Source organism: Lactuca sativa, chromosome 7, assembly GCF_002870075.4.
Source record: "Lactuca sativa cultivar Salinas chromosome 7, Lsat_Salinas_v11, whole genome shotgun sequence".
NCBI lineage: Eukaryota > Viridiplantae > Streptophyta > Magnoliopsida > Asterales > Asteraceae > Lactuca > Lactuca sativa.
Genome location: NC_056629.2, coordinates 203,610,684 through 203,635,754, shown reverse-complemented (window position 1 = coordinate 203,635,754; position 25,071 = coordinate 203,610,684). Strand labels below are relative to the sequence as shown.

Below are 25,071 nucleotides of genomic sequence, written 5' to 3'. Positions count from 1 at the left end.
GCCGGGGTTTTGTGTGGGATTAGAGAAGCATGGACTCGATGAGTTGGTAGGCCAACTCGGCGAGTCAGGTCAACTGAAGGTTGACTTTGACCAATGTGGACTTTGACTGAACTTGGACTGACCCTGTTTAGGGTTGTATGTGACGTGTGTTGACTTGAAGGTTGTCGTGTAGGGATCGAGGAGTCGTTGGGAGTTGACTTGTGCGCCGAGGATAGTTCAGACACTGCACGACATTGAGGTGAGTTACCTTCCAATAAGGGTGGGTCTAAGGCCACAATGTCGACCCACCAAAAAGGGTATTTAAAAGATAATGGTCTTTGTGATAATTATCTTGGTCTAGTTATGTGTTGGTTATGAGGTTTATCTGGATAATATGTTATGTGTATGATAGGGATTAGTTTCCCTGATAGTGGTCCCTAGGACCCAAGGGTAGGTCAGTACACGGATATGCCTGACTGTATGCTTATATCTGTTGATTATATGCTAGTTGTAGGGGGTGAAATAGTCCCGATTACCTGTTGAAAGATACCGATGTTGATTACCGGTTGAAAGATACCGATGACGGTTACCAGTTGAAAGATATTGACGATATTGTATGGTATGTGGTATGATGGGGGAACTCACTAAGCTTTGTGCTTACGGTGTTGGTTCTGGTTTTAGGTACCTCTTCGTCGAAGGGGAAAGAGCCGGCGGTGTAACAGCGCATCACACACACACACATGTTTCCGCAAGAAGTTTTTGGGACTGTACTATGATTTTAATACTTATGATGTTATGGTTTGAAATACAACATTATGATTTTGTAATGGAATGTTTTATTGACAAGGTTTTGGTAGAATGTTTAACAAATGCGTTAATTCAAAAATGAAATTTTTGGCCTTGAAATTTGGGTCATTACATATTTAGTGTTTAATTGATGTTTAAAAACACTTGAGAAGATATAAGATATAACTTGAAAAATACAAAACTTGTTGTTGGTTGCGATATTTGCTTCCTAAAATCATATCACAAACATCAAAATTAGAGCTGAAAAGTTATAATCAAAATATGGATAATAGCAACTTCATGAATATATGAAAAATTAATTGAAAGAACTAAATTATAAAGGCTGAAAAGTTATAATCCAAATATGAATAGTAGCACTATGTATATACCTACTAAAGTAGTTTGATATCTTTCAAACTTGTAGGCATGGGAAACATAATAACAACTTCACGCACTCCTTGAAAAATGCATCAACTTTTCATTTAAATATGTAACTGAATGTTTGGCATATCAATCTGTTAGGTTATAAATTTAAGAATTAAAATACAAATATTTTTCCAGTTAGGAGTTAGTAACAAAAGAATTGCATAAAATCTAGGGTTTTTGTATAATATTACTTATATGAACTTACCTTGAAATACTTATTTCATTATCTACACATGGGTGGTTACCAGTGTTTCAACTCTTAGTACACATACAGAGTGGTGGATCCAAGATCAAAGTAAAAGGCTATCCCCAAAATTTTTCCTTGGCTACCTCGGGAACCACCTAGATATGCTTATGGTAGTACACCTGTCTTGTTCATAAGCCTTGTACAGTTTCCCCCCTTCCCCTCACCTTCTATCTCCATCACTGGTTATAGACTCCAACCAACACACCTTTACTTTGGATCCCTATAACATTGAGCATAGTCAAAACAAAAATTAGATAACATCAAAGACACATACAAACTCTACTTAGTTCACCTCACCACTAGAAAAACATTTTACGACGCTCATTGCGCGTCGTAAAAGGCTCAGACGACGCGCAAATGCACGTCAAGGAAGGCCTTGTCATAAAGAGAGACGACGCGCTTTTGCGCGTCGTCTATAGACGATGCGCATTTACGATGCTCATTTACGACACACAATTACAACACACGTTTACGACACGCAATGTGTATCAAGGAAGGCCCTGTCATAAAGGAAGACGACACGCAATGTGTATCATAATTTTAAATGTTTAAAAAAATATTATTTATAGATTTACTTATTTTCAAATTAAATTTGTATTTAATGTTTCATAATAGAAAATAAAATATCATATACAAAAAATAGTATCGATTGCATAAATATAATGTCATACAATCTATCTCTTACAATATATAAATTTGCATCTAATCTACTATGTACATCAAATTCCAACTAAGTAAAGTTGCATCTTGCCTTTCATAATTTTTTAAGACTAATGCTCCAAACAGCTGATTATATGAATAAGCAGTTGTACATTGGTCCATCTCACTCAATAATGACTTAGCCAAATTCAACTCACTTTCCAAGAGCTTTCTCATGTACAACAAGGTCAGTTCTAATTCCTTCCAACCCTACACAATGTATCACATCCAATTAGGAAGTAAATATAAGCATATCTTGCAGGGGTAAAATGGTAATTTGTGTAATTTTATAACCAAACACAAATTACCAGGCAAATACATAAGAACAGGAGAGTCTTTTAGAGGCTTGTTACAGGCAACAGGGCAAAACCATGCTGAGATGAAGTTTGGAGATGATATCATCAAATGAAGGCCTATTGTGCATGTCAGCATCCCAACATCTTTGTACCAGAGATAGTAATCTTGGTGGTGCACCTGATTCAGTCCCTGCAAGACCAGGTCTTAACCTTTTAGACACAATAGCTGCTGTCAGTTGCTTATCAGTGTAGTTCATTTCCAGCATAGTGTGAGCCTGGCATAAGGGGATATTATATTATATTATTATTTTATAACTTTTAAATATAATACACCAATATATGAAAAATGAAACTACATAGCTATTTCTTGTATTTAGCTCGATTAAAGCAAGAGAACATGAATGTTCTTGTGGAACATGAGGTTCACAATGTTTTTGCAAGAATACCAGGATTTGGGTTTGTACAAACTTTTTGCAGTCAAAATACAAGTTATATAATGCAAGAAGTAGCATTTCTTTGTGGGAAAGTAGACAAATATGTTTTTTTTTCAATTATGAGATTATGACATGGAAGAAGAGAAAGAAATATATAGATTTTCTTTTCAAAAATTTGGAGATAGTACATGACCAAGTTGTCTATGCCATCAAAATCATGCTACTTTTATAACCATATACCAAAACTTTGGGATAATTTTCAAGCAGTAAGTCATTATATCCATGCCTATGTGATGTTTCCATTTACTATTCTGGCTTTGATTATATAGCTCGTATATAAAAAATATACGTTTACAACCAAGTACAAATACATACAACGTATTTAAAGCTTCCTTTTTAGAAGAACGGACAAAAGAAGAAGACTTGTAAGCAGATTTGGGGAAGGGTTTGGGATTTTCACTGAGTGCCATCTTGATGTAATTTAGAAAAGAGCAGGCAAAAGAAGAGGATTTGAGGAAAGATTTTTTAGAATATGAAGACTTACCACAGACAGAGATTATTAATTAATTAAAAAAGATTATTAATTAAAAAAAAGGAAAAAAGATAAGCTGGGATGAAAATAATGAAGAGAAGATAAGAATGGAAAGAAATAATGAGCAACTTACAAGGTGTTGTTGTGTTCCTGTTACAAGGAAAGTCTCGTTGAAGACAATTTAATCCTGGGAAGTAACTGTAAATGGAACATAAAGAGAAACAATGTTAAGAAGAAATAATAAGAAAAAGAAAAGGAATGTTGACCATAGCTCTTTTGACTTTTCATAGCTTATTTGACCCAATAAGCTTTTGAAAAAGCTCCAAAATAAAAGATTGAGTTGAGTTGGGTTGTGAACAAAGATATTTAAGAGTTAACACTACCCTTTACACTCCAGATTTAAAATAATGAAAAAAGTGGAAACGATAAAATAACATGTTATATATGTGACATGGCATCTTCCAACGTTGACTATGCCTAATAGAAATGAACCAATTTCTAGCAGTTTCTGGGATTTTATTCTTGTTTACCAGTAATATCCATTGCATCAGATAGATTTGTGGATTGAAAAACTAAAAAGTCTCATTTCAGCCAACTACATAAAAGCACTCAGACATTGATTGATAGAACAAATAGACAAGATATACACATAGACACACAGATCCCAAACATGAACAAAGTTGACTAATTGCATCATACCCAAAAGATTGATAGCCTGAGATTGATTGATAGAACAAATAGACAAGATCAAGAGGGGCACCTGATCATGAAGCAGGCAATATCGACTGAGTCATTCTGATTAATTCATTTCTGAAAATAAAAAATTCCATGTACCCAGAAGCTGGGACAAAAAAAACTCACCAAAGCTGGGACATTTTCCTACTGAGTGGGTTTGTTTTTACTGAGTGGGTCATTTTTAGGATCCATGATTTCCTCTTTTCTTAATCTTTTTTAAACCTAGAAAACTTATGAAAATGGAAGTTAGGGGACAACTTAAGGTGCACCATGTGGAAGTTACACAAAGCATTCAATCTAAAAAGAAATATAAAAGAAGCACCTGAATAAAGGTTGCTGGACCACCACATATATCAAAGTACTTCTTTAGGCGCTCAATGTTCTGAGAAAACAAGAAAGATTATTTTACAATATAAAATATTTGTAATATTAAAAAAAAGTGTTAAGTACCTTAGCATTCTTGAAGATGCCATTAGATCCTTCGTTTCTCAACGGTTGACCATCTTTCATGAATATATTGCCTCTTGATAATCTAGAAAATCCATAATTTGGTGATGCACCCAGTTTTCCTTGTGCCTGAGCATGTGCTAATACTTGCTGTTGCTGTTGATGTTGGTGTTGCTGCTGTTGTTGTGATGCCAAATAAAACTGATTTGGGTTTTGTAAATTGGGTTTATGGACTTGAAGACCTATACCAGAGTGTAGTTGGTCAATTCCCTGCATTTGTATTCTTATGTCAACCCCAATGTAAACTATGAAATTTTATATATTACTGAAAGAAACTTCTATAGGAAACTTACAGTTAGAGGCCAACCCTCAATGGAAGACCTAACTTTTTGTTTGTGTGCTATAGAACGTTACAAATAAGCTGGAGGAGCAAAGGGATGACAGCCTGACTCAACTTAAGGAGACCAATATATATATATATATATATATATATATATATATATATATATATATATATATATATATATATATATATATATATATATATAATATTCCATTTCCATGCCAAATTTATTGAACATATTGTTTTATCACAAATGTTGTTCAGGTTAAGAAACCAATTGAAGCAAAAGGAGGAGCACAATGCTCTTACTGTCCAACAATATACTCAACAGAAAACTCCTTATAATTAATGCAAAGCAACTTGAATGGAATTTCTCTTTTTTATTTTTGTAAAAGTAATATTGATATTGATACATGCAGTTGAAGCTGGAATCTCTAGAACTCCAAATTGCAGACTTAAAGCTTCAACAACATGAAGAAAAGTTGGTGAAAGAATAGTCCCAAATGAAGATGTATGTAGAACAATCAATCACTGCAGAGCACGATTCTAGTATTTTTTCACATCCTGGAGTCAAATCAGTCAATATACTAGATGTTGCATGAGTTTTAAAGAGATCCAAGAGAGATTGAAGTACCTGTTTCTTGGGTTGTTTAAGATGTTGCATTGAGGGCCTGAGTTGCGCACTACATGGAAAACTGAAACAGGGACATATATACAGATGCTTTGGCGTTGCTTTGTCATCATAAACATCAAGATTAATATTTTGGGAATCAACTTGAGCAGACATTTCAACCTTAACTTCAGCAGTAAGGTAATCCGATCAAACATTCCATTCCATTCCTTTGATTTCATCATACCAAAAAATAATAGGAAATGGACAAACTAACCAAATTTCAAAAAAAAACATATATACAGTACATGATGTTGTTTGTGGAAATAAAAAGAAATATTATTATAGCAGAAAGTAAGATCATTCTTGATCCATTGATAATTAATTATGACAATTTGTGAACAACACCTTGGAGCCATCAAAACTGTTGGGAATTAACTTCCATTAATTGCCAAATATCCTAGAAGGGCATTAACAAAATTTTAATCTTTTAATCAGAAACTAAAAGGAATCTCCTAAATTAATTTAACCCTAAACCACATGTACTAGAAGGGTATTACTTCCAAACTGTTGGAAATTAACTACCATTAATTGGAAACTAAAAGAATCAGATTTCAATAAACTAAAAAGAAAAAAAAGTATAATATAATTACCTGAAAATATCAATAGCATTCATTTCAACTGGGAAAGGATTTTAGATGGTCAGGAGTGAATTAATGGAGTTAGATACATGCTTCTTTGAATTGACGAATGAGGTGACCCCATGTCAAGAAGGTGATAATGTTGTTATATTTATTATTTTAGTCTGATTTGCCCCTCCCCCTGCCCTTGGATGAAGTGGTGTCACTGCCCCACTATGGATTCTAAAGCTAGGACCTGGACTTGTCATTTTAGGACTTGGAAGTGGAGAACACTCTGGGCTACCTCTACTTGGTTGCCAAAACAACCCTGCCATGTCACCTCCCATTGAATTATGACCTGAGTTTTGACCTGAACCAGGGCTAGAACAGTGACCCGATCCAGATCCAAGAAAAGGGAAATCCGGATTAGGTTTTGAGGTGTAGAAAGCTGAATTTATAACTTGCTCTGTTCCAAATGCACGTAAGGGGCTTCTAGAAGGATTTGATATGGAAGAATCCGGAGCACTGAAGAACGCACCATGAGAGGGGACCTGAAGATTTGGGACATGACTTCTTAAAGGCTTTCTTCTAGGTGGTGAAGAGGAGATGTGATTATCAAAAAGATGATCATGTGGTTTTGGTACCTCCCTTTTAGTCACAGGTAACTGATCCTTAACAATCACACTTCATAAACAAAAAGAGAAACATACAATGAATCAGTCATATACAAGATTTAATGCATTCTTTTTTTTAATTTCAAAATTTATAAATATGCTTACTTGGAAGGGCTGCCTGCGGTTGTTCGGCTCCCGATATCATAATCAGATGCCAAGGGGCTAAGCTGGCTTGAATCAGGCGGATCATCACTACCACTATAACATTCACTAAAAATAGAATTTGCTCCATCAAAATCTCCTGCATCTGGTCTGGTTCGCATATGGGGGAGTGGAAGAAAGGGAGGCGTTTTGGAGCCCTTTTCTTGTTTTTGTTTTCCGGATACACTGAGTCCAGACTCGGTACGAGTCATACACGAAGGGTGAAGAACTAGAAGAGGGATTGGTTGAGCTTGAGGTCTTTCTTGAAAACTTTGACATCTTGCCACAAGTTTGGATTCTTTGGATGGCGACACAGATCTTCGGATGGTGACACGGATCTGGACTGAATCCTAGATAGAGACCCAATCTCTGAAACTGTGTCACTACAACCTCTTCGGGAACCACTTGATTTTTTGGTCAGAAGAGATTATAAACTTGAAAATTGTGTCAATGAAACTATCCTTGCTTGTCTTCTTCTTTGCTTCTTAAATCGTAATAACAATCTCTATGAAATCGCAGGTTGGGTTTTAGGTTAGAGAGAGAGAGAGAGACACGAAGACCTAGGCTTCTTTCTTGCTAATTGGAAGAGGAGCTACGGGCTTTAATTTTTCACATGGAATAGGCGGGGTTTTAATTTTTTGGGATTTCATTTCCCGCTTAAAAGGCGTGTTTCATTAAAAAAATATAAAGCGACGCACTTAGACGACACACAGTTTATTATAAGCGTCCTCCGTATGTCTTTTTTTTCTTTTTCTGACACACATTTTAGGGCACGCACAAATGCGTGTTGTCTATCCTTCAAATTTTATAAGAGATGGAATTATTTTTAGGGCACACGTTTTTGCGTATCATAAATCACTGCGTGTCATTGTTTGCCGTCATTAAAGACCTGTTTTCTAGTAGTGGCTTTTTTGAGTATGGTAAAAGCCTGATGGGTTTTGAGCACTACATCAATCCTATGTTGTACATGCAAACCCTGAAGCTTTTGATCTAGTTTGTCTAATGAACATGCTGTTGTGTAAGGCGTCTAAGTCCATAACTATTTCTGGTATGTACTTGACCCGACCCGGCATGGTCCATTTGGGTTGCATGGCACCATGTAATTGGATAGACTAAATGAGAGAAATAACACTTGTGGTTTATTAATATATTATAAGTTCTAATATATTAATAATATTATTTAATTAGTTTGATCAAGAATTAATTTTAGAATTAATTAAGTGATCAAAAGATAACTAATTAAATATATGGGTTGATTATGTAAATCATCCATATCTTGTATAGTGGGCTAAGAGGCTCCATGGATAATCAAGTTGGGTTGAACCCATTGGATGTTCCATGGAGGCTCCATGGGAGTTACAAACCCATGGGTCATGGAAATGAAGAGTCATGACACATTAGGGTTTACATGGTGTAACCCTAAATGTGTCAACACTATATAAAGCTCATGTTTCTCCTAAAATCAGCTACACATGCATGCTTGAGGGCTAGAGCTGATTTTTAGAGTGTTATACTTTCTCTCCAAGTTTACTCCATAGCATTTTGGTGTTGTCTGAAGCATTTGAGGCATCACACTTGGGGTGCTAGGCTCACAAGGTTTCAAGGATCAAAATCAACAACAAGGTATGTAGTTCTATCTTTTATTCAAGTTAAAATTGTTCCCTATGTATGCTAGATAGGATCATAGCCTTAGAAATCAACTTTGCATGATAATTAGACAAACATAGATCCAAGGTTATTAGGGTTGCATGTACACTTAGGAAGTGTTAGAATGCTCAAAACCCATCAGTGGTATCAGAGCCTAGGCTTGTTTGTTTGTTATTTGTGCTAAATAGTTGAAAAAGTTGATTTTGTGCAATCTGCCTGATGAACTCGCCGAGTCCATGGGGGGAATCGCCGAGTTCATGTGTATCTTCAACCTACTCGCCGAGTAGGTTCGTGCACTCGGCGAGTAGGAGCCACAGAATGCAGATTTTCGACTTTTTCTGCTGGAAATGGACTAGAAACATTACCCTAAACTGTTTTGGTGTTATAAAACTTGTTTTAGATGGTGTAATGTTTGTTCTAATCCATTTACAATGGCAAATATCATTTTTTCATGATTATATGTGTTTATATGGACTTGAAACTTTGATATGGATATTCATGTTCTTGATCTTATGAATTTAGATGATCATAGGAATTACTTGTAACCTACTTGGTAGTTTAATTCTTGATCATAATGTGTTTTAATGGAGTCCATAACTTGTCCTCAAGTTATGGAAAACCAAGAGTCACACTTGAATTAAAACCATTAAAAGAACACAAGAGTTAGAAAAATGAAGAGTCTTCATTTTTAATACTCTAATTAACTCATAAGTTACAAGAAATGAAAAGTCTTGAAAGTTTACAAAACTTGCCCTCAAGTTTTGGAACAAGTAAAGTCTTGATTAAAACTTTAGTTCCAACCCTTAGAATTCTAAAAGTTAAAATTCAACCCTTATATACTTATAATATTATAAGTCAATAATATATATATATATATATATATATATATATATATATATATATATATATATATATATATATATATATATATATGTATAAGATGAAAGTCGTCTTACCGCTAGTACGCCTCATTCACGAAGCCAGTCTATAAGGTGGGTATAAGGCTGTTGCCTATAAAATGGAAACTTAATGGGTGTCCACTCTCACCCACCGCTTGCTTGACTGGTGGAGGGTCGTTAGCCGAACGGGTAGGACAATGACTTAAAAAAATTCTCATTAAAAGTATAATGATTATTATAAAGTAATTAAATGTTTTATAAATTCCCAATCTTAGTTACTTTAGGAAAAATGCGAATAAGGTGCTAATCCATGAAATTACACTTTGCACATTGTTTAAGTCGTTGGTGGAGCGTGTGTGGTTTACCGACACACTAACTTGGACTTAACAAGGAAGGAAAAGGGTGACTTAAGGTTTTTCATGAGGTCGGAAGGAGTGCGTGTGGTTTACCGGCACAATGATTAAGTGAAAAACATTAAGGGTACTAAGTAATTTGCATGGTTACTTCACACCTCATTTTGTGATCCTCGGTATCCTAGTCACATAACATGAAGGGAACACTCGAGATTGAAACATGCCATTGAAAAGTTCAATGAATCTCAAAGAATCTAGGAATTTCTAAAAACCAAATAAAACCTAATAATTTATATTTCGTTTTCATGGTGGAAATTGGTGAATCATCATTCACCTACCTTTCAAATATGTTATAACTTGGATTACGGCATTCCTCTTCTAGGTTATAATATATTGTGATTGGATCCTAGCCTTAATATTACATTTGGGTGTTTTTATTAAGGACTATCCCTATATCTAAACTAAACTTATTATCTTCTTTTCAGATGTCTTCCAACAATGCTACTCCTGGCTTAAACCCTACTGGCTGCTTCTCTCTCATGAGCCTTTGTGGGAGAGTCATCTTTGATGGATCCAACTTTACTGATTGGATCAGAAACATCAGGATGGTCACTCGTTACGAGAACAAGGAATATGTTCTTGACAAGGAGATCAAGGTGCCTGAGCCAACTGCTACTCCTGAGGAGTTTGCTGAATATGAGGCACATGAAAGCGATGCTACCAAAGTGGCATGCATCATGATGGCCACCATGACAGTCGAGCTCAAAAAGTCCTATGAGGACTACTATCCTTTTGAGATGCACCAGGATTTGATGGACCGCTACCATCAGAGTGCTCGTCAAGAGAGATATGAAATCATCTCCTCTATGATCACAACCCAAATGAAAGATGGTGAACCCATCAGAAGCCACATGCAGAAAATGCAAAGGTATGTTGATCGATTGATGAAGTTGAATGTGAACTTCCCTGAGGAGTTAGCAATAGATATTATTTTGCACTCCTTACCTTCGTGTTATGATCAATTCCGCATGACATACCACATGAATAAGGAGGAAGTTACACTTAACAAACTTCAGGGACTCCTAAAGACCGCAGAATCAGGTCTTAAAGGTAAGTCGGTTGTGACCACTCCTGCTACTACTCCAAACTCAACACCTGTCCTGGCAATCGGGAAAGGTAGAGGGAAGAAGAGAAAGAACCCTTTGAAGGGTACCAAGGGTAAGACTCTTGATGGCTACTCTTCTAGCGGAAACAAGAAAGGTTTACTTACACCTTCTTCTGATCCCAAAGAGGCTGAATGCTTCTACTGTCACGAAAAGGCGCACCGGAAGCGTAACTGTCCAAAGTACCAGCAATATTTGAAGGATGGGAAAGTTAAACCCAACCATGCAGGTATTTACACTATCTCATCTAATAATTCACTCTATTCTAACTCTTGGGTCCTTGATACCGGTTATGGTATTCATATTTGTTCTGAATTGCAGGGACTAAGAAGAAGTGAGAATGTGGAGCATGGAAAGATAAACTTGATCATGGGGAATAGGAAAGTTTCACATGTCACCAAGATTGGAGTTTATACTTTGTTGCTTAGTAGTGGATTTACTTTAGATTTGAATAAATGTTGTTATTCGTCAGAAATGGCAAGAAATGTTATTTCCTTTCATGCTTTGTATAAACAAGGTTTTACCTTTTCTTTTGATAATGAAATTGGTGGAATAAGTGCTTTCTTTAATAATGTGTTTTATTTTAAAGCATTACCTTGTGATGGTGTGTATGAAGCTGTGTCTGTTGTAGATAACTTAGGAAATAATGTAATGTGTATTGATTCTACTAATGGTAATAACTTAGATAAAGCATGATTATGGCATTGTCGTGTTGGACATATAAGCAAGAAACGCATAGGCCAACTCCAAAAGGATGGAGTCTTGGAGTCATTTGACCTAAGGTCAGATGATAGTTGCGAATCATGCTTACTTGGAAAAATAACAAAGTCACCCTTCACAGGTTCGTGTGAGAGGGGTGAAGGTTTGTTGGATCTTGTACACACAGATGTGTGTGGGGCCTTCAAACATGCCACAAGGGATGCTAATCGTTATTATTTGACTTTTACTGATGATTACAGTAGATATGGCTATGTCTACTTAATCAAGCATAAGTCAGAGACTTTCGAAAAATTTAAGGAATTTAAACAGGAAGTCGAGAATCAATTGGGCAGGAACATTAAGATGCTTCGATCCGATCGTGGTGGAGAGTATCTTAGTATTGAGTTCCTCAACTATCTAAGGGAATGTGGGATTGGCTCACAATTGACACCTCCCAGGACACCACAGTTAAATGGTGTAGCTGAGAGCGTAATCGAACCTTGTTGGACATGGTTCTTTCCATGATGAATCGAGCTACGCTACCAATCTCATTTTAGGGGTATGCCTTAGAGACTGCCGCCCATATCCTTAATCTGGTCCTTACAAAGAAGGTTGCCAAAACACCTCACGAGATGTGGACTGGAAAAGTTCCTAGTCTAGCCCACATCAAGGTTTGGGGTTGCGAGGCTTTTGTGAGACGCGAGACTCATGACAAGCTCGAACCTCGAAGCGAGAGGTGTATTTTCATCGGTTACCCACAAAAATCCTTTGGTTACCTCTTCTACAGACCTAGTGAGAATGTGGTCTTTGTAGCAAGGAGGGTTGTCTTTCGAGAGAGAGAGAGAGAGAGTTCATAAGCCAAGGAGACAGTGGGAGGCTAATTGACCTTGAAGAACTTCAAGAGTCAAGTGGTGAAGGAACCTCAAACCCTAGCAGTCAACTTAAGGAGGAACCTCCTGTTGATCCAATTATACCTCCAGTTGTACCTCTAAGGCATTCCACAAAGGTTAGGAATGTACCTGAGCATTACTATGGTTTCCATATTACTGCGGAAGGTGAGACACTTATTAGTGATGAGACACTAGTAGGCCTAGATGAACCTAACAGCTATGCGGAAGCCATGGAAGGCCCTGAGTCTGCTAAATGGAAAGAGGCAATGGATAGCGAGATACAATCCATGTATGACAATCAGGTCTGGGACTTGGTTGACAATGTGCCAGGTCGTAAGACAGTTGGGTGCAAATGGATCTTCAAGAAGAAGACCGACATGGATGGTAATGTACACACTTATAAGGAACGACTGGTTGCAAAGGGATTTTCTCAAACTCCAAGAGTTGATTATGATGAGACCTTTTCACCAGTAGCCAAGATTAAGTCTATTAGGGTATTGTTAGCCATAGCTGCATTTCATGACTATGAAATATGGAAAATGGATGTCAAAACCGCTTTCCTTAATGGAAAGTTGGCTGAGGATGTTTACATGAATTAGCCAGAGGGTTTTGTCAGCTCAGAGTACCCTAATAGAGTGTGTAAGCTTGAGAAATCCATCTATGGATTAAAGCAACCACCTCGCAGATGAAATCTTTGCTTTGATGAGAAAGTCAAAGAGTTTGGCTTTTCTAGGAGTGAAGATGAATCTTGTGTATATGTCAAGGCTAGTGGGAGTATAGTTAGCTTTTTGGTACTGTATGTGGATGGCATACTACTCATAGGAAATGACATCCCAACTCTGCAGGAAGTTAAGTCCTGGCTTGGGAAGTGTTTTGCTATGAAGGACCTAGGAGAAGCTGCCTATATTCTAGGAATAAGGATTTTGAGAAACCGGAGTAAAAGACTAATTGGACTTAGTAAGAGTACATACTTGGATAAGGTGCTGAAGAGATTCAGCATGCAAGATTCCAAGAAAGGAGAGTTACCCATCCAGAGTAACACTAGACTGAGTCAGACTCAGAGCCCGAGTACTGAGGATGAGATAGCAGAAATGAGTCGGGTACCTTATGCTTCGGCAGTATGCTCGATCATATATGCTATGACCTGTACTCGTCCTGATGTAGCCTTTGCTTTAAGCATAGTTAGCAGGTATCAGGGGAATCCTGGTAAGGCTCACTGGACAGTGGTAAAGAACATTCCCAAGTACCTGCGGAGGACTAAGGAATGGGTCCTTACCCTCGGTGGGAGTGACGACTTGAGAGTGGTAGGGTATAGTGATGCTAGCTTCCAGACTGATAGGGATAATTTCCGCTCTCAGTCGGGCTGGGTCTTTACCTTAAACGGAGGAGCAATCTCTTGGAAAAGGTTCCAAGCAGGAGACAGTGGCTAATTCAACTTGCGAATCAGAGTATATAGCGGCAAGCGAGGCGGCAAAAGAGGCTATGTGGCTAAAGAACTTCATCGGAGACCTTGGAGTTATACCATCTATATCGAAGCCTATAGAGATTTTCTGTGATAGTGAAAGTGTTGTTGCCTTAGCCAAGGAACCAAGGGATCACGGGAGATCCAGACACATTGACAGAAAATATCATTTCATCAGGCATCGTATAGAAGAAGGACTTCTCGTGGCAAAGAGGGTATCATCGGATGAGAACCCGGCAGATCCCCTCACGAAGGGGCTGGGTAGGGTTAAGTATCTCCAGCATGCTAGGAGCATAGGGCTGAAGGATGATATTAGTCTTAGTAGTTAGATGATTTTGAAATTTGTAAAATGTAATTGACATTTGATGATGAATAAAAGTTGTGTTTATTTATGAGTAAAGTGTTGCTATCTCCTGTCAATCGTTTACTATTATTTCTTTTGCATGTTTTGACTTCCAGAATATTTATGTTGTTTTACATATTATTTAAATTATCCACAGTCAGTCATATGTTGGAAGTAGATATGAAGTAAGACTGTCATGAGTTGGTTGTAGAGGTCTAAAATGTTGGACATGGCCTCAACACTCATGAGTGCTCATAAGTTCTGAGTATTGGATTTAACCCACGCTCGCTGGTATCACTTCATGGAATTTATCTCGAGTGATCGCGAGATGGTAATATCATATAAGTCTTCAAACCTAGAGATATGACTTGTTAACTATGAGTTAGTTATGCATTGAACATGCAAAATAGCGTTGGTAACTCGATGTTATAAAACGTGCGTTTGTGTGTAATTTAACAAGTAGTAGAACAAGCATATGAGTCGAAGTTTATCTGTTCCTTCTTGGATTAGAAGCTGATATCTGGGCCCCTCGATGATTTTGTTTTGACCTATGTACCTGGCCCAGTCAGAACTAAATTGATGTGTTCAATTAAGTTCTATGTTAAACAAATCGGAAATCGGGAAACAAACTGCTGGACAATAAGCAAGACCATGTTCCATGTGTTTGTCCGGCTGATATCTAAGAACAGAGGATTATATGATCCCTTATCTGAAATGGCGTACCATCATCTTTTCAGTTCCGAGAAACCTTGAAAAGAGCTACGATTGCCGATCGGTTCATGAAGTCATACTTGCAGTTATAGTTATTAGACTTATCCAAGTGGTAGACTGTTGGATAAGGTGTCTAAGTCCATAACTATTTCTGGTATGTACTTGACCCGACCCGGCATGGTCCATTTGGGTTGCATGGCACCATGCAATTGGATAGACTAAATGAGAGAAATAACACTTGTGGTTTATTAATATATTATAAGTTCTAATATATTAATCATATTATTTAATTAGTTTGATCAAGAATTAATTTTAGAATTAATTAAGTGATCAAAAGATAACTAATTAAATATATGGGTTGATTATGTAAATTATCCATATCTTGTATAGTGGGCTAAGAGGCTCCATTGATAATCAAGTTGGGGTGAACCCATTGGATGTTCCATGGAGGCTCCATGGGAGTTACAAACCCATGGGTCATGGAAATGAAGAGTCATGACACATTAGGGTTTACATGGTGTAACCCTAAATGTGACAACACTATATAAAGCTCATGTTTCTCCCAAAATCAGCTACACATGCATGCTTGAGGGCTAGAGCCGATTTTTAGAGTGCTATACTTTCTCTCCAAGTTTACTCCATAGCATTTTGGTGTTGTGTGAAGCATTTGAGGCATCACACTTGGGGTGCTAGGCTCACAAGGTTTCAAGGATCAAAATCAACAACAAGGTATGTAGTTCTATCTTTTATTCAAGTTAAAATTGTTCCCCATGTATGCTAGATAGGATCATAGCCTTGGAAATCAACTTTGCATGATAATTAGACAAACATAGATCCAAGGTTATTAGGGTTGCATGTACACTTAGGAAGTGTTAGAATGCTCAAAACCCATCACATGCAATAATCATCCAAAGCTCATAAACCCTAATTCTAGCATACAATAATCAAAATTGACAAAAGAATAGAGTTTAGATCTTACATTGATTGTTATGTAGCAACAACAATCTCAATTCCTTTTGATCTTGACCTTTGAAAACTCAGTGCCTCAAATGTTGCACCTCTAACGGAGTCACAAACACCATGAGCAACAAGATGACCTAGGAGAAGGAGGAGAAGCACCAAAAATGTCCAAGAACCCTTAGGGATTACTTCACCACATTTTTGGGGCCTTAGGGGTTCCTTATATTGGTAGGCTATTAGGGTTTTGAACTGGGAAACCCTAATTTGACTGCTTAGTCCCTAAGCAGCCCATGAACTCCCTCTTTAGAGGCCTTGGACGAATTCTTATGGGTTTCCCCATAGATTTCGTCCACTCTAACTTCTATAGAGTCCATTAACCCATTTATGCAACTATCTTATAATTACACAATCAGTCCCTTTTCTTTAATTAATCTCTTTTAGCCACAAAATTAATTATTACTAATTCTTGACTAATATTAATTAAACAATATGATTTCTCTTTTAATATATCATTCATATAATATATTAATAAATCATAATTAATCATCTTTCTCCTTAGTTCAACCTATCAGTTGCTATGGTGAAGGCAACCCAAAAGGACCATGCTCACAATCGGGTCAAGTATATACCAAAATAATTATGGGCTTAGACACCTAATCCAACAGTCTCCCACTTGGATAAGTCTAATAACTATATTGCATATGACTTCAGAACCTGATCAACAACCGTAGCTTTCAAAAGCCGCTGTCGAACTCTGATCATATTAGAAACATGTCCTTTAGATAAGGGATCATATATTCCTCCATTTTAGATATCATATGAACTGAGACATGGATTTTAATCATACTCTCTGTTCATGTGTTGTTTCCTGATTTCCGATTTTTGACGACTGACAACACACTACAATTGAACACATCAACTTAGTCCCGGCTCGGCCAAGTGCTTAGGGTGTCATCACTAAATCATCGAGGGCCCCACATATATCGCTTTTACCCCACTTTGGGTAAAATGAACGGATAAACTTGGACTCAATGCTCGCTTGTACCTAGTCATCAAATCACAAACAATAATATGTTTTATAACACCAAGTTACTGGTGCGTTTACATAATATCAATGTGCAACCGAATTAATGAATACAATTCATACGTCTCGGTTCCAAGAATCTTGGATATTGTCGTCTCACCAATCACTCGTGATAATATCCTTGATGCGATCCAAGTGAGCATCGGTTTAATCCAATACTCTAATCTTATAAGAGCACTCATGAACCCTGCAACAAACTTTTGCTATGTCTAAGACACTTTAGACAATCTACAGTCAGATTCATGACAATCTTCTTTCATACCTACTTCCAAAGTATGATCGACTGTGGATGGTTTGAATAATCTCATTATTAGGGAAGTCAAAACATGCAAAGTGAAACACAAGAAAAATATTAATCCCATATGGCCCCAAACTTCTGAGTATAAAAAAACTCATTTTCTATCATTTATATTATTTTAAAATAAATTACAAAAATGGTCATTGTGGTTTACCAAATGTCACGAATTCAATCCTTTTATACTTGAAAAGACGAAAATGTCATTTCCTGAATACTAACGGAGTTAGTGCATGTATTGCAAACCACAATGCCCATTTGCATAATGAAAATTAACAGTGACTGACTTTGTGACATTTGACAAACCATAAAGACTATTTTTATAAGGGAAGTGATTCGTACACAACAATTTTTATCCGTACACAACATTTTATGTTTAATAGAGTTGTACAATACAACAATTTAAAGCACAAATTGTTATGTATGGAAAAAATTTGTTGTGTACGAATCAGCTGCCTTTTTATATTTTTATCTAAAAAATAAAGTATTAACATAAACTGATAAATAAAACTACATTAATTAACTATACATAATGGTTAATATTTTAAAAAAGTTTCATAATCGAACTTAAAAATAACCAAATAGATAAGCTTTTATTAATTAATAATAACAATAGTTAAAAAGTTATCATTAAATCTAAAAATAAAATTTTATTTTATTTTCACTCAAACCATGGATTGAAGCCATTGATTAATGTGATTGTAATATATATTTGATTTATAATATATACTTCAGCTTATTATAAGATTTTCATTATTTTATAGTAAACCAAAAATGAAATAATTGTTTTTAATAAAATATATTTTTAATAATTTTTGTTATGTAATGTTAATATATATCAAACATGTTGCCTAATTTTATATACGAGGAAACACTTGAGATATAAATTAATGGAAATCATCAACCGTAATAGAAAAAATATATTACAAAGTATATCAAATTACACAAAACACAAAAACATGTGAATGAGAGCACTCGACAACAATTTAATCTAGCCACAAATATCATGAATCCGATCAAATAAAAAACATTATAATCTCCGGATCAATCAAATCGCCTGAGCTCTATAATGGAATTTTCTTTTCTTTTGATATTGTTGTACAATCTACTTCTTGGAAGGTGGTGGAGCAAAGAAAGGAATATTGGGAACAGTTGTTGGAAAGTTAGGGATGGTAGGCATAGAAGGCAATGGAGGCAAGGAAACTTTGGGCATGTTAGGGATGGTGGGCATTTGTGGTTGTGGCATTGTCGGGATTGTTGGTATCTGTGGCTGTGGCATTGTCGGGATTGTTGGTATCTGTGGTTGTGGCAGTGTCGGGAATGTGGTTGCTTGCAGCAAATTGCGGGAAGCAAAACACATCTCATTTGTTGTAATTGAGAATAGTGCAATTGCGAAAATGTAAAGGTAGGAGGTGGAAGCCATTGTAGGATTTTTTTGAGTTGCTAAAGATGAGTCAAAAGATTCTGAGAGGTGATCGAAGATTAATGAAGTTGATTAACCTGTGAAAAATAATGTACAAGGGACCAAGTATATATAGGTAATGCACAGTGATAATGATTGATCAATAAATAATTCACGTGTCATGAGTTTTGTTGAGACTTGCATTAATTAGGTTGGTTGGTATGAAGATATCCAAGGCATGTAATGTTGTTAAACAACTTACTGATAACAAGAAATTGTTTATTAATCCTCCTATATGTTAGGTAAGCTATTTTGCCACATAATATCGAGAGTTTTCCTTTTAAGAAATTAATGACAAAAAAAAACAAAATTAAATTCACTCACAATTTCTAGTCAATGGTTTCCTCAACGGCCCAGATCTTGTATCTAAATTTGCTGCATCAATGGCCCTCAAACACCCACAAAATATCGATTATTCTGTTCAACTATTGGACCAATGTGAAAATCCCTCCGTCTTTGATTTAAACTCTCTAATCAGAGTTTACTCCAAGAGCTCAACTACTGAAAAAATCTTCGATTTCTATAAAAGAAGTGTAAAATCGAATCATAAACCTGATAATTACTTGTTTACGTTCTTGATCAAGTCTACTGCACAGTTAGTAGATAAGAATTTTGGTTTGGCTGTACATGGGACTGCTTTGAAATACGCCTTGGATCAAGACCCACATGCTCAAAGCGGGTTGATTAATTTGTACGCTGAAATGGGGTCTCTTAGGGACTTATAAGATCTGTTTTTTAGCATCAACAACCCAGATTTGGTAACTCAGACAACAATGGTGGTCGCCTGTGCAAAGTTAGGAGATATCAAATTAACACGCCAACAGTTTGAAATAACGCTCGACCGAGATGTGATTGCCTGGAACGCAATGAAAGCAGGGTACGTGCGTTTCGGGGAGCCTTTAAACGGATTCGAACTGTTTAACGCAATGGAAATGAAAGGTTTGAAGGTTAATGTGTTATCTGCATGCACTCGGTTAAGTGCTTTAGATGCGGGACAACGGGCATATCGAGATATAAAGTATAAAAACTACAAATCAACACAACTCTTGGTAGTGCACTAGTCCATATGTACGCAAAGTGTGGGGGTATTAACACGGCAATGAATGTTTTTGGGGTGATGAATGAAAAGAATGTGTACACATGGAGTGGTGCCATGGGAGGACTAGCCATGCATGGTTATGGTAAAGAGTATCTTGACCTTTTTACCCTTATGCAACAAGAAAACATCACACCAAATGAGGTCACTTTCCTTTCAATCTTAAAGGCTTGTAGTGTAGCGGGTCTTGTTGAAGAAGGTTGGAAGCATTCTGAATCTATGACCAAAGAGTAGAGCATTATGGATGTATGGTTGATTTATACGGCCGATTGAGCCGTTCGGATGAATCATTACGCTTCATCCAGAGTATGACATGTGCACCGATTGCTGAAGCATGGGGTGCACCGTCTAAATGCCAACAAGATTTATAAAAATGTGGAAATGGCTAAACTTGCGTCTAGAAAGATGGTGGAATTAGAGGCTAATAATGATGGTGCGTATGTGGAGTTGTCGAATGTTTTTGCGGATTTCAAGAATTTGAATGATGTTGATGGCGTGAGGCATAAAATGAAGTCAAAAGGTGTTGTGAAGATCCCTATTGTTATCGTTATCGATAGTAGTTAAGTTGAACATGTTCAACTGGTATTTAACTTTGTTTTGACTTTTTGACAATGGTTTCGTTTTGAAAAATATTTAAGCATTCATTGCATGTTTTTGTAATTCTTGCAATTTTAATGGGTATTTTAGTTCTTGCCATTTCAATGCATTTTTTTTTTCATAATTTTTTAGTTTCCATGCATTTTTGTAAGTTTTATAAAACATTTAGTTTATTTCTTTAAAAAAAATCAACTTATAAATTTGTACCACTTAATGCTCAATAATTTTTAAAAGTATTATAAGGTATTAAAAAAGTTGTTTTTATTATAAAAAAAATCAGTTGAAGCACATTAGATCAGACAAAAGGAATCTAATAAAACCGAAACGGTACCAGGCCTTTACAATTGTCTCAACTATATTTATTTCAGAGAAATTCAATATACTCCTACCTTTTATTCCTACCTATTTAAGATTGTGACAAATGTACATATTTAACACCTCAATCTAATTTAAATTAAATTGAATGATACATGTCACCACCTAAATAGGTATGAAGATAGTAGTGATGGGACCCGATTTATGGACCGGTTTAGAATCCGACTAACCTAGATTATGTTCAGCTCTTGTTATTACAAGGTTACGACCCAAATTATGTACATATATGAACATAGTATACGAACTCCCCTTGACAAAACTTGCATACATGGTTCACTAGTTTTACTTCTCACACAACATCCTTTAATTATGTAAATCTTGTCAACCATAAAACATAACAAGATCTCACATAAGTGCAATGAAAAATAAAGTTTTCTACCTAGACATAGAATTGTAACTTTTGAATTATTTACTAATAATAATTGTTAATGGTTTTAAAATAACTAATGGATGATCTTTCATAACTTTTTAATAGTAATAACTAGTTTAAAAATAATGCACAATAATAATAATTAATAATAACATAAAAACATAATTTGTATTTTTTAAATATGTAACTGAATGTTTGGCATATACATCTGTTAGGTTATAAATTTAAGAATTAAAATACAAATATTTTTCCAGTTAGGAGTTAGTAACAAAAGAATTGCATAAAATCTAGGGTTTTTGTATAATATTACTTATATGAACTTACCTTGAAGTACTTATTTCATTATCTACACATGGGTGGTTACAAATGTTTCAACTCTTGGTACACATAGAGAGTGGCGGATCCAAGATCAAAGTAAAAGGCTATCCCCAAAATTTTTCCTTGGCTACCTCGGGAACCACCTAGATATGCTTATGGTAGTACACCTGTCTTGTTCATAAGCCTTGTACAGTTTCCCCCCTTCCCCTCACCTTCTATCTCCATCACTGGTTATAGACTCCAACCAACACACCTTTAGTTTGGATCCCTATGACATTGAGCATAGTCAAAACAAAAATTGGATAACATCAAAGACACATACAAACTCTACCTAGTTCACCTTTTTGAGTATGGTCAAAACCTGATGGGTATTGAGCACTACATCAATCCTATGGTGTACATGCAAACCCTAAAGCTTTGGATCTAGTTTGTCTAATGAACATGCAATAATCATCCAACGCTACTAAACCCTAATTCTAGCATACAATAATCGAAATTGGCAAAAGAATAGAGTTTAGATCTTACATTGATTGTTATGTAGCAATAACAATCTCAATTCCTTTTGATCTTGACCTTTGAAAGCTTAGTGCGTCAAATATTGCACCTATAATGGAGTCACAAACACCATGAGCAACAAGATGACCTAAGAGAAGGAGGCGGAGCATCAAAAACGTCCAAGAACCATTATAGATTACTTCACCACATTTTTGGGGCCTTAGGGGTTCCTAATATTGGTAGGCTATTTGGGTTTTGAACTAGGAAACCCTAATTTGACTGCTTAGGCCCTAAGGAGCCCATGAACTCCCTCTTTAGAGGCCTTGGACGAATTCTTATGGGTTTCCCTAGAGATTTCATCCACTCCAACTTCTATGGAGTCCATTAGTCCATTTATCCAACTATCTTATAATTACACAATCAGTCCCCTTTATTTAATTAATCTCTTTTAGCCACAAAATTAATTATTATTAATTCTTGACTAATATTAATTAAACAATATGATTTCTCTTTTAATATATTATCCATATAATATATTAATAAATCATAATTAATCTCCTTTCTCCTTAGTTTATCCTATCAGTTGCATATGACTTCGGAACCTGATCAGCAACCGTAGTTTTCAAAAGCCGCTGTCGAACTCTGATCATATCAGAAACGTGTACTTTAGATAAGGGATCATATATTTCTCCATTCTAGATATCGTTTGAACTGAGACATGGATTTTAATCATACTCTCTATTCTTGTGTTGTCTTCCGATTTCCGATTTATAACGACTGACAACACACTATAATTGAACGCATCAACTTAGTCCCGGCTCTGACAAGCGCTTAGGGTGTCATCACTAAATCATCGAGGGGCCCATATGTATATCGCTTTTATCCCACTTTGGGTAAAAGGAACGGATAAACTTGGACTCAATGCTTGCTTGTACCTACTCATCAAATCACACACAACAATATGTTTTATAACACCAAGTTACTGGTGCATTTAAATATTATCAATGTGCAACCGAATTACAGAATACAATTCACACGTCTTGGTTTCAATAATATAGGATATTATCGTCACACTAATCACTCGTGATAAAATCCATGATGCGATCCAAGTGAGCGTGAGTTTAATCCAATACTCTAATCTTACAGGAGCACTGATGAACACTGCAAGAAACTTTTGTTATGTCTAAGACACTGTAGACAATCTACAGTTAGATTCATGACAGTCTTCTTTCATACCTACTTTGAAAGTATGATCGGCTGTGGATGGTTTGAATAGTGTTATTATTCGGGAAGTCAAAACATGCAAGGTGAAACACAAAAAAAATATTAATCCCATATGGCCTCAAACTTTTGAGTAGAAAAAAAACTTATTTTCTATCATTTATATTATTTTAAAATAAATTACAAAAATGGCCATTCTGGTTTACCAAATGTCACGAATTCAGTCATTTTATACTTGAAAAGACGAAAATGTCATTACTTGAATACTAACGGAGTTAGTAAAATGGCCATCTGTGCATGTTTTGCAAACCACAATGCCCATTTGCTTAATGAAAATTAACAGTGACTGACTTTGTGACATTTGACGAACCATAAGGACTATTTTTATAATTTTGTCTAAAAAATAAAGTATTAACATAAACTAATAAATAAAATTACATTAATTAACTATACATAACGGTTAATATTTTAAAAAAGCTTCATAATTGAACTTAAAAATAACCAAATAGATAAGCTTTTACTAATTAATAATAACAATAGTTAAAAAGTTATCATTAAATCTAAAAATAAATTTTTATTTTATTTTCACTCAAACCATTGATTGAAGCCATTGATTAATGTGATTGTAATATATATTTGTTTTATAATATATACTTAAGCTTATTATAAGATTTTCAGTATTTTATAGTAAAAGTAAAATGAAATAATTGTTTTTAATAAAGTCTAGTTTTAATAATGTTTGTTATGTAATGTTAACATATATTAAACATGTTGCCTAATTTTGTATACGAGGAAACACTTGAGATGTAAAGTAATGGAAATCATCAACCTTAATAGAAAAAATATATTACAAAGTATATCAAATTACACAAAACACAAACACATGTGAATGATAGCACTCGACAACAATTTAATCTAGCCACAAATATCATGAATGCGATCAAATAAAAAACAGTATAATCTCCGGATCAATCAAATCGCCTGAGCTCTATAATGTATTTTTCTTTTCTTTTGATATCGTTGTACAATCTACTTCTTGGAAGGTGGTGGAGCAAAGAAAGGAATATTGGGAAGAGTTGTTGGAAAGTTAGGGATGGTAGGCATAGAAGGCAATGGAGGAAAGGAAAGTTTGGGCATGTTAGGGATGCTGGGTATTTGTGGTAGTGGCAGTGTGGGGATGGTGGGCATTTGTGGTTGTGGCAGTGTCGGGAATGTGGTTGCTTGCAGCAAATTGCGGGAAGCAAAACACATCTCATTTGTTGCAATTGAGAATAGCACAATTGCAAAAATGTAAAGGTAGGAGGTGGAAGCCATTGTAGGATTTTTTTTGAGTTGCTAAAGATAAGTCAAAAGACTCTGAGAGGTTATCGAAGATTAATGAAGTTGATTAACCTGTGAAAAATAATGTACAAGAGACCAAGTATATATAGGTAATGCACAGTGATAATGATTGATCAATAAATAATTAACGTGTCATGAGTTTTGTTGAGACTTACATTAGGTTGGTTGGTATGAAGATATCCAAGGCATGTAATGTTGTTAAACAACTTCCTGATAACAAGAAATTGTTTATTAACCCTCGTATATGTTAGGTAAGCTATTTTGCCACATAATATCGAGAGTTTTCCTTTTATGAAATTAATGACAAACAAAAAAAAAAAA

The 25,071-nt window shown here is 35.7% G+C and overlaps 3 protein-coding genes, 1 long non-coding RNA gene and 1 pseudogene across 5 annotated transcripts; 1 reads left to right on the top strand and 4 right to left on the bottom strand.

Annotated features, from left to right (window-relative positions):
* Positions 1 to 2,083: 2,083 nt before the first annotated feature.
* LOC122195126 (uncharacterized) lies at positions 2,084 to 5,060 on the bottom strand. Of its 2 annotated transcripts, XR_006185141.1 has the most exons (8): positions 4,935 to 5,060; positions 4,585 to 4,851; positions 4,457 to 4,516; positions 4,261 to 4,356; positions 4,099 to 4,159; positions 3,533 to 3,597; positions 2,446 to 2,708; positions 2,084 to 2,347 (listed from the first exon to the last, which is right to left on the bottom strand). It is a non-coding gene; the product is annotated as an uncharacterized LOC122195126 (long non-coding RNA). The 2 variants fall into 2 exon arrangements; XR_006185142.1 differs by lacking the exons at positions 4,099 to 4,159; positions 4,261 to 4,356.
* An 85-nt stretch (positions 5,061 to 5,145) lies between these two features.
* On the bottom strand, positions 5,146 to 7,540 carry LOC122195125 (mitogen-activated protein kinase kinase kinase YODA). The gene is made up of 2 exons (XM_042896647.2): positions 6,934 to 7,540; positions 5,146 to 6,838 (listed from the first exon to the last, which is right to left on the bottom strand). The coding sequence occupies exons 1-2, from the start codon at positions 7,179 to 7,181 to the stop codon at positions 6,301 to 6,303; spliced, it is 786 nt and encodes a 261-aa protein (XP_042752581.1). The 5' UTR covers positions 7,182 to 7,540; the 3' UTR covers positions 5,146 to 6,300.
* Positions 7,541 to 18,580: 11,040 nt separating this feature from the next.
* LOC111893161 (protein PELPK2) lies at positions 18,581 to 18,898 on the bottom strand. Its single transcript, XM_023889257.2, has one exon. It carries the CDS (start codon positions 18,896 to 18,898, stop codon positions 18,581 to 18,583), a length of 318 nt encoding a protein of 105 aa, XP_023745025.2.
* Positions 18,899 to 19,260: 362 nt separating this feature from the next.
* LOC128127436 (putative pentatricopeptide repeat-containing protein At5g40405) lies at positions 19,261 to 20,597 on the top strand (annotated as a pseudogene).
* A 3,841-nt stretch (positions 20,598 to 24,438) lies between these two features.
* LOC111893067 (pre-mRNA polyadenylation factor FIP1) lies at positions 24,439 to 24,723 on the bottom strand. Its single transcript, XM_023889174.2, has one exon. It carries the CDS (start codon positions 24,721 to 24,723, stop codon positions 24,439 to 24,441), a length of 285 nt encoding a protein of 94 aa, XP_023744942.2.
* Between the last annotated feature and the right edge of the window lie 348 nt (positions 24,724 to 25,071).

Bases quoted from the DNA above. Each gene is read 5' to 3' on its own strand.
- LOC122195125 (XM_042896647.2), bottom strand. From the start codon at position 7,181: ATGACTCGTACCGAGTCTGGACTCAGTGTATCCGGAAAACAAAAACAA. The intron at 6,839-6,933 runs GTAAGCATATTT...TTGTTTATGAAG, and splicing joins ACCGCAGGCAGCCCTTCCAA to TGTGATTGTTAAGGATCAGT.
- LOC111893161 (XM_023889257.2), bottom strand. From the start codon at position 18,898: ATGGCTTCCACCTCCTACCTTTACATTTTCGCAATTGCACTATTCTCA.
- LOC111893067 (XM_023889174.2), bottom strand. From the start codon at position 24,723: ATGGCTTCCACCTCCTACCTTTACATTTTTGCAATTGTGCTATTCTCA.